The sequence below is a fragment of the Solanum pennellii genome, chromosome 3 (assembly GCF_001406875.1).
Source record: "Solanum pennellii chromosome 3, SPENNV200".
Classification (NCBI taxonomy): Eukaryota; Viridiplantae; Streptophyta; class Magnoliopsida; order Solanales; family Solanaceae; genus Solanum; species Solanum pennellii.
The window spans coordinates 56,067,935-56,075,693 of record NC_028639.1 but is presented as its reverse complement, the minus strand read 5'-3'; the positions used below and the strand labels follow the sequence as shown (position 1 = coordinate 56,075,693).

The window sequence follows — 7,759 nt, the reverse complement described above, 5'->3', positions numbered from 1 at the left end:
TTGTGTTGGTTTGGTTCACCCACACAACAACTTGTTGAATTCATCGATTTTGAGTAGACTTAATGATAAAAAGTGAAGTTCTTGAAAAATGTTTTTGAATTTTTATTTGTTGAGTTGTTGCATGCAAAAATATTATTTTATTTGTTTTTCCAAGTTGTTTTCTGATTCAAAAATATTGAGTATTTAGGGTATTAGTGATCCTTAGTGTTTGCAGAAAGAACCATGGGAGTTTAGAGGGTTTAAAGATAAAAACTGGAGAAGAAAAGTCAAAACACTTTTCTGTAGGGCCTTGGGGCGCCGTGCATCCCATAACCCCACAGGATAGTCTCCTTCCATAGGTCCTTGGAGCGGCGCACCAGCCAGAGTGTCCCAACTTGGCCTTTGAATTTTGTGGTTTGGCGCTCCACACCTCTCAGAGCGCCAAGGACGCTGTTCACCCCATTCATCCCCCATCGTTTCGTACTGGTCCTAAGTGATGTACCCATGTTTCCTAGTTGATTACAACACTCTAAGGTACATCTAAACATAAGGAAATCACCAATCATGATATCATGAACCTTAGATCCATAATCCAATTCAAGGAAATTTAAGATCAAAGTCAAACAAGTTAAGTGTCAAGTCTAGATGTCAAGAAGCAAGTCTAAGCAATGTTCATAAGAGTTCTCTACGGTATTTAACAATGTTTTAACTTTGTTTCAAGACTCATGTTTCAAGCTAAGTAATTTGTAAGGAGTCAAGAGTAAAGAGTAAAGTTTAAGTTCTTTTCTTCTAAAGTATATAGGGACTATATAACCCCAAATAAATTTAAAATGTTTTCACATTTAAACAAGCGAGGAAACATTCATTGCCAAAGATCTTCGGGATAATTTTCTTAGAGGAGTAATAGCTTTATAAAATGCAGCAAGCGGGGAAACTAAGACTTCCAAGATAGCCTTTGAGCTATGTTTTCAGCACTAATCTCAAACCACAGAACACGTATGTTTTAAAAACATAAGAGCCAATATATTTTGGGAGTATTATTCAGCACCGAATTGGGGACGAGCATGAGTTTAGATAACTCACATCTACGTAAAACCATGTTTTCACCATGTGTAGAAAAGGTCTACGAGTGTTGTCCAGGCCCATGTTGTAGGCTCGTGGCATGAAAAATTGGTATTAGAGCACACAGTTCAAGAGTCCTTGGGAGTCTATGAAGTCGTGTCTATAAAATCCTAGTCATCAGTGTGAAGCGTGCCTTATGTATGATTTGGAGGCTACAATATTTAGGAATTTCTCACTTCTTTTAGATTTATTTTCATGCGTTAGAGTTTTTCTCTAAAAGTCTCTGTCTAATTCGTGCTTGTGCATCTTTCATATAACCATGCCTCCCCGAAGAGCGGCAAGATATCATCCAACTAGGATGAATGTTGCACCTCAGGAACACGAGTTACCGAATGTACCTAAAGTGCAACCTCAATGGGTAGTTACCGACGCTGAGTTCTGTGAGACTATTAGGATGTTAAGTAAAGTTTTGACTAATAAGGTTGGTCAAAAAAAAGGGGCTGACACTTTGAGGATTCGAGATTTTTGGAGGATGAATCCCCCAAGCTTCACTAGTTCGAGCATTATTAATGATCCAGAGAACTTCATTGATGAACCAAAAAAGGTTTTCAAGCCGATGCATATTGCTGACACTAATAGAGTTGAGCTAGCTGCATATCAAATCAAGGGCATAGGTAGAACTTGCTTCGATTAGTTGAAAGATGGTATAGATGAAGATCCACCACCTGCCAGTTGGGCTTTTTTTGAGGAGGACTTTTTGGGGTGTTTCTTTCCGCGAGGAATGGGAGAGGGAAAGGTATGTGAGTTCCTTACACATAAGCAGAATTCTCTTAGCGTGCATGAGTATGGGTTGAAAATCACTCAACTATCTCGTTGTGCTCTGCAAATGGTTAAGGCCATGAGGAGTAGGATAAGCTTGTTTGTTCCAGGATTGGGTTTCTCTTCAAGCAAAGAGGGCCGGGAAGCAATGATTATTGGGGACATGGAAATTTTAAGGTTGACGATCTAAGTGCAACAAGTAGAGGAGGATAATCTATGAGATAGAGAAGATTTCAAGAACAAGATTTCTAAGACAGCGAATGAGTTCGGGTAGCAAAAGAATAATGCCAATCAGTCATCCTTCTAACGGAAACAGAATGGTCCTGCTCCATCATATGTTACTTCACCTGCAGCTAATAACAAGGGTGAGAACTATGGGCAGAGTTCCAGAGTTAAACATGCCTATTGTAGTGTAGTGCAAGGAGGTAGTCAGCCTCCTGCCAACGCCACGTGTATTAGAGACCAGTCTGGTGTTTGTCGTTAGGCCTCCATGGGTTGCTTCAAGAGTGGTCAGACCGAACATTTCATGAAAGAGTGTTCACAGAATAAGTAGGGAAATGGTAGTGGGGTCAACAGAACCTAGTAATATTTAGTTGATCCACCAGACAGGGCTGCACCTAGAGAATCTACTTTCGGAGCTGGCGGGGGAACAAACACTTGTATGATCTCAACAATCCCCAAGGGAATGAGAATTCCCCAGATGTTGTCATTGGTATGATTCAAGTCTTTGACTTTACTGTTTATGCATTTGTAGACCCAGGAGCAAGTTTATCTTTTGTAACTCTAATATGTTGCCATGAACTTTGATATTATTTCAGAGCAACTTAGTGAACCATTCAATGTTTCCACATATGTTGGTGAATACATTCTAGAAAAAAGTATCTATCGTGATTGTCCTGTTACTATCAATCCCAAGAGTACCATGGCTGATTTAGTTGAGTTAGACATGGTAGACTTTGATGTCATTTTTTATATGGACTATCTGCATGCCTTCTATACCTCAGTTAATTGTAGATTTCGAGTAATCAAGTTTCAGTTACCCAATGAACCAGTGTTAGAGTGGAAAACAGTTCAATAGTTCCTAAAGGTCGCTTTATTTCGGCCCTTAACCCGAGGAAGTTAGTTTCTAAGGGGTGTATCTATCACTTAGTCCGAGTTACTGACTCTAGTGTGGATATACCTCCTATTTAGTCAGTTCCAATAGTAAAAGATTGCCAAGAAGTTTTTCTAGATGATCTTCTCGAAGTCCCTCCTGAGAGAAAAATAGAGTTCAACATAGAACTTTTTCCAGATACTCGTCCTATCTCTATTCCGCCATATAGAATGACACTAGCAGAACCAAAAGAGTTTAAAGAACAGATGAATGATCTCTTAGATAAGGGTTTTATTCGACCAAGTTCCTCATCTTGGGGCGCTCTGGTCTAATTTGTTTGAAAGAAAGATGGTTCCCTTAGGATGTGCATAGATTACATCCAATTGAACAAGGTTATCATCAAGAACAAATATCTTCTTTCAAGGATTGATGATCTTTTTGGCCAGCTTCAAGGTGCGTCCAGATTCTAAAAAATTGATGTCATGTAACGCTACCATTAGTTGAAAGTTAGGAAATATGATATATCAAAGACAACTTTAATAATCAGATATGGACATTATGAGTTTTTTTTCATGTCTTTTGGTTTGACCAATGCACCACCAGTGTTCATGGATCTTATTAATAGAGTCTTCAAAACTTATCTAGATATGTTTGTCATCGTTATCATTGATGGCATACTTATCTATTCATGGAATGAAGAAGATCAAGCTAGTAACCTCAGGATAGTCCTTCAGACTTTGAAAGATAAGAAGTGTTAGTCAAAGTTCTCTAAGTGTGAGTTTTGGCTTGAGTTCATGGCATTCTTAGGCTACGTAGTTGCTCGTGATGGAATTAGAGTGGATTCCCAAAAGGTAGAAGTAGTTCAGAGTTGGCCTAAGACCACCTCTCCAACTGATATAAGGAGTTTCTTTGGTTTGGCTGGTCACTATAGAAGGTTTGTTGAGGGGATTTTATATATTTCGTCTCCTTTGAATAAGTTGACTCAGAAGACAATTAAATATCAATGGTTTGAAGCTTGTGAGAAAAGTTTTTAGGAATTGAAAAAGAGGCTGTGACCTTTGCTTAATGATGTTGTTTTAGCAAGAATTTCCCTAAGAATATATGTAGTGTAGAAAGGTGTCATACTTTATAGTAGGGCTTGTATTGAATAATATTTAGTAAAATTGTGACACATTCTATAGTAAATAAGAAGTTTACTAATTCTAATACTTTCTTAAGTTTGCATGAATGTCAGGGACATCACTAGTCTATAATGTTTATACAAATTTTGAAAAACAAAAATGGACATCCATTGAAGAACCTAAAAATTCTTTTAAATAATGAATATTCTCATACTGCTTATTAGCAAGAAAAGTTAGTTGTGAGAGCATTATAAAGGAAAGTTGAGATTGAATCCCCTGCATATTAAGAAGGTAAACAAATTTTGTGGACGTATTCATCCACCTAGTGCATTGTTTAGATACTTAACGGTTCTAATAGATGTTTCTTCTAGATGGTCTCATGTGTGCCTGTTGTTATCTCGCAACTTGATATTTGCAAAAATGTTGGCACAATAAAAACTAGTACAAGCATAATTTTCTTCTGATTAGTCCACTCTGTAAGGGGATGACTCACTAAAAGGGTAGAGTAATTGAGAAGAAATGAATTTGAAAATTATTCTCGGAGAAATAAATTTAATATTCTCTCATGTAATAGTAAATAAGAAATTTACTAAAGAAAAAGACACATGGCATATGAAATTTGAAGTTTATTAATACTAATAATTTTATTAGTTGGCATGAATATCTTGGTCATCCCAATGATGTTTGAGTAATAGACATACATTGAAGAATGAGAAGATTTTCGAGGATTCTTTTTGTTGCTCGTTCTCTTGTAAGTTAATTGGATCAACTAAAGTTGAGACTATATCTCTAATTACTTAAAGTATAAAACGTGAATATGGGCTCATTGACCTGTCATGTGATATAATAAATTGATAATCATATGTGCGTTTTTTGTCAACTTGCAGTTAGACATTTGCATAATTGTTTTTGCAAGATATTTGAGTTAAGAGCACAACTTTCAGAATATCTAATCAAGAAAATTTATCTTGATAATATTGACGAATACTCAAGCTGGTGTGATATTAAATGTCTCATATAGATGCCTATGAAAATAAAGCTCCATGTGTTATTTTAAATATGATACCACATACAAAAGTATTTGTACGCATCAGACCAATAGATTATGATAAATTTTACTTTCAATTGGTTTATGGTCATGGACCAAATATTTTCAATCTGATTATTTTGATACGTAGTATATAGTTAATGAATATACAATAAAGCACAATTACGGATTCTCCAAAGATTGAGATATATGTAAGTTATCCTAACATAAGGGGGAGAATAGAAGCAACACAAGAGTTGTAAATAATCCTATTGAATATCCTTTAAGGATAGAGTCTACAACATGAATGAAAAATGATTGACTAATAATTTCTAAATAAAATAGTGTTTGAAAATGGGGGAAGATCAAAGAATCACAATGATCATAATAAAAAAACAACATGCTCTTGGAGAGCCTACGACATAACACGTTATGAAACCTCATGATAGGAGTAGCTACCTAAAAATAATGAAGTGATGAGATCAAAATAACATAAAAATAGTATATCGTTGACGACATCTTTGATATTATAGCGCACAATAATGTAAAAAAACTATTATGATATAAATTATACGACTATAAAAGCATGTTGGTGTAAAAATAATTAGGAAGTGAAAAGTGAAATGATGCATTATAATAAGCGTTAAACTTATTTTATGTGCCTTCTAGGCACGAGAAGATGTCAAACATTTAATATTGGATGTTGTCACTTGAAAAAATTGTTATGAAGATATCCGATGGGTTCAATATCTAAAGCATATACAACTCTTTGGAAAACTTAGTTATAATCCTCATAAAGAATAAATAAATTCAAAATGCATAAAACATATTCAAGTATTGTTATGCAAGTTGATTACTCGAAATTAAACTTTCGAAGAGTTTTCAAAGGGCAATAAATTATTTGCTTAAAGAAGTTGAAGTAAAGAACTAGCAGAAATATTTGATACTGAAGGGAATACACATAAAAGGAGATAGAAGGAAACATATTTCGTCAATGTTTTTCAATACTCATTAGCTCCCAAGAAAGGTGATATAAACATGCGACATGTTTGTTCAAGTAATACTATAGTTGATTTATTTAGTAAGACTCTACCAACTACAACTTTCAAGAAGATGGTACACAAGCTTGGAAAATGATGATTCAAGTCTATGGATTGATGTTCTCATTAGGGGAGTTAATACATGATGTACTCTGTTTACCTCTAAAGTTTTTGTCATATTGAGTTTTACATTGTAAGGTTTTTAAAGAAGGATCCATAATGCGTATTATTTCCCACATGGTTTTATCTAGTAAGATTTTTAAAAGGCACATAATCTACCGACATTCAACGGGGAATGTTATAAAAATATTTGTATTATGATGAATCCTTTTAGGATATGATTTAGAATCCTACTTGGGGACCAAGTCAGGTTTCCCCTATAAATAAACGAATTTTTCTTCATTGTAAATTAGATCTATGAATTCTGAATATACTTCAAGAGGAATAAGAAGTTTTTTCTCTTCTCTCTACTTTATTCTTCTCACTGTTTTGTATAGTTTCATAACAAAAAATAAGTATTTGTCAATAAGATTTCCTAACTAAGGAACTTTGCCAATTAATATTTTTGTGGCCATTACTAAGTAATAGCTACAGAATTAAATGCATTGTTTAAATTTTATTGATGTGAATACATTATGTTATAGTAAAAGTCAATATGAAAAGAATTACACAAAGATACATCTTTTTTTCAAATTTTAAATTCACTATAGATAATTCTTTTTTTCAAAATCTAATTGATATGCTGAAGTACATGATTAGAACTAAATTTTCAAATTTAAAATTCAATTCAAGTTGAAGAAGTCAACTTTTGAAAAAAATTAGCGACACACCATGAAAATCCATGATTCCGTCTCATTTGAAGCTCGTGACCTAAATCTTTCTGGTATTAGTAACCCAACTCCTAAAGTTTTGCTGGTCATGAAATGGGCTGAACAACATCTTTGGTACCTCAAACCCAACCTGTTACAGTTCATTTATAAGATTTGGACCCAAAACTAGTACTCAATTAAAAAAAGATCACATGGGTCGAGTCGGTCAAAATTGGGACAACTTTACTTGTAATCATCAACAAGCATAGCCAAATATAATATTGTTTTTAGCTGAGATATTTTTTGTAGAAAATAATTAAATAGTCCGACTGCATATTTTAAAATCGTCAGACATTGCATATGTTGTGACAAAAAAAATATTGCCACTAAAGAGAAAGTTAATTAGAGACAATAAAATCATTGTCACCATTTGCTTATGTTACTAGCAACATAGACTAAATTGTTGCTAATTACTTATAATATTAGTAACCAAAAAAAAGTCAAAAATAAGTAAAAATTTTGTACTTAAAGCTTACAATCTTTTACAACGAAATCTAACAATTTTGTAACAACTCATTTTTGTGACGAAAAAACTTATTTTAAATTTAAACTAATTTTAATACAAATAATAGTTTGTTACAAATTGAAGGCATTATTGACGACAGTATTATGTGTCACTTATAACTTAAAACTCACCTCTAATGATACATAATAAACGGTGCCAAATTATTCTTTGTTGGGAAATTTTAGTGGACAAAATTTAGCTACAAATTATAAGTTTCTTCACTAAAAGAATATTGTTAATGCAT

At 33.9% G+C, this 7,759-nt stretch overlaps 1 protein-coding gene across 1 annotated transcript; it reads left to right on the top strand.

The window, feature by feature from the left end:
* The first annotated feature begins 1,360 nt into the window (after nucleotides 1-1,360).
* Nucleotides 1,361-2,344, top strand: LOC107013480. The gene is made up of 3 exons (XM_015213384.1): nucleotides 1,361-1,645; nucleotides 1,736-1,837; nucleotides 2,177-2,344. Exons 1-3 carry the CDS (start codon nucleotides 1,361-1,363, stop codon nucleotides 2,342-2,344), a joined length of 555 nt encoding a protein of 184 aa, XP_015068870.1.
* Nucleotides 2,345-7,759: the final 5,415 nt, after the last annotated feature.

What these genes read in the sequence shown, in the direction of transcription:
- LOC107013480 (XM_015213384.1), top strand. Translation starts at nt 1,361, where the DNA reads ATGCCTCCCCGAAGAGCGGCAAGATATCATCCAACTAGGATGAATGTT. An exon ending in TCATTGATGAACCAAAAAAG is followed by an intron (nt 1,646 to 1,735) that starts GTTTTCAAGCCG and finishes TGCTTCGATTAG; the next exon opens with TTGAAAGATGGTATAGATGA. An exon ending in GAGGAATGGGAGAGGGAAAG is followed by an intron (nt 1,838 to 2,176) that starts GTATGTGAGTTC and finishes TAACGGAAACAG; the next exon opens with AATGGTCCTGCTCCATCATA.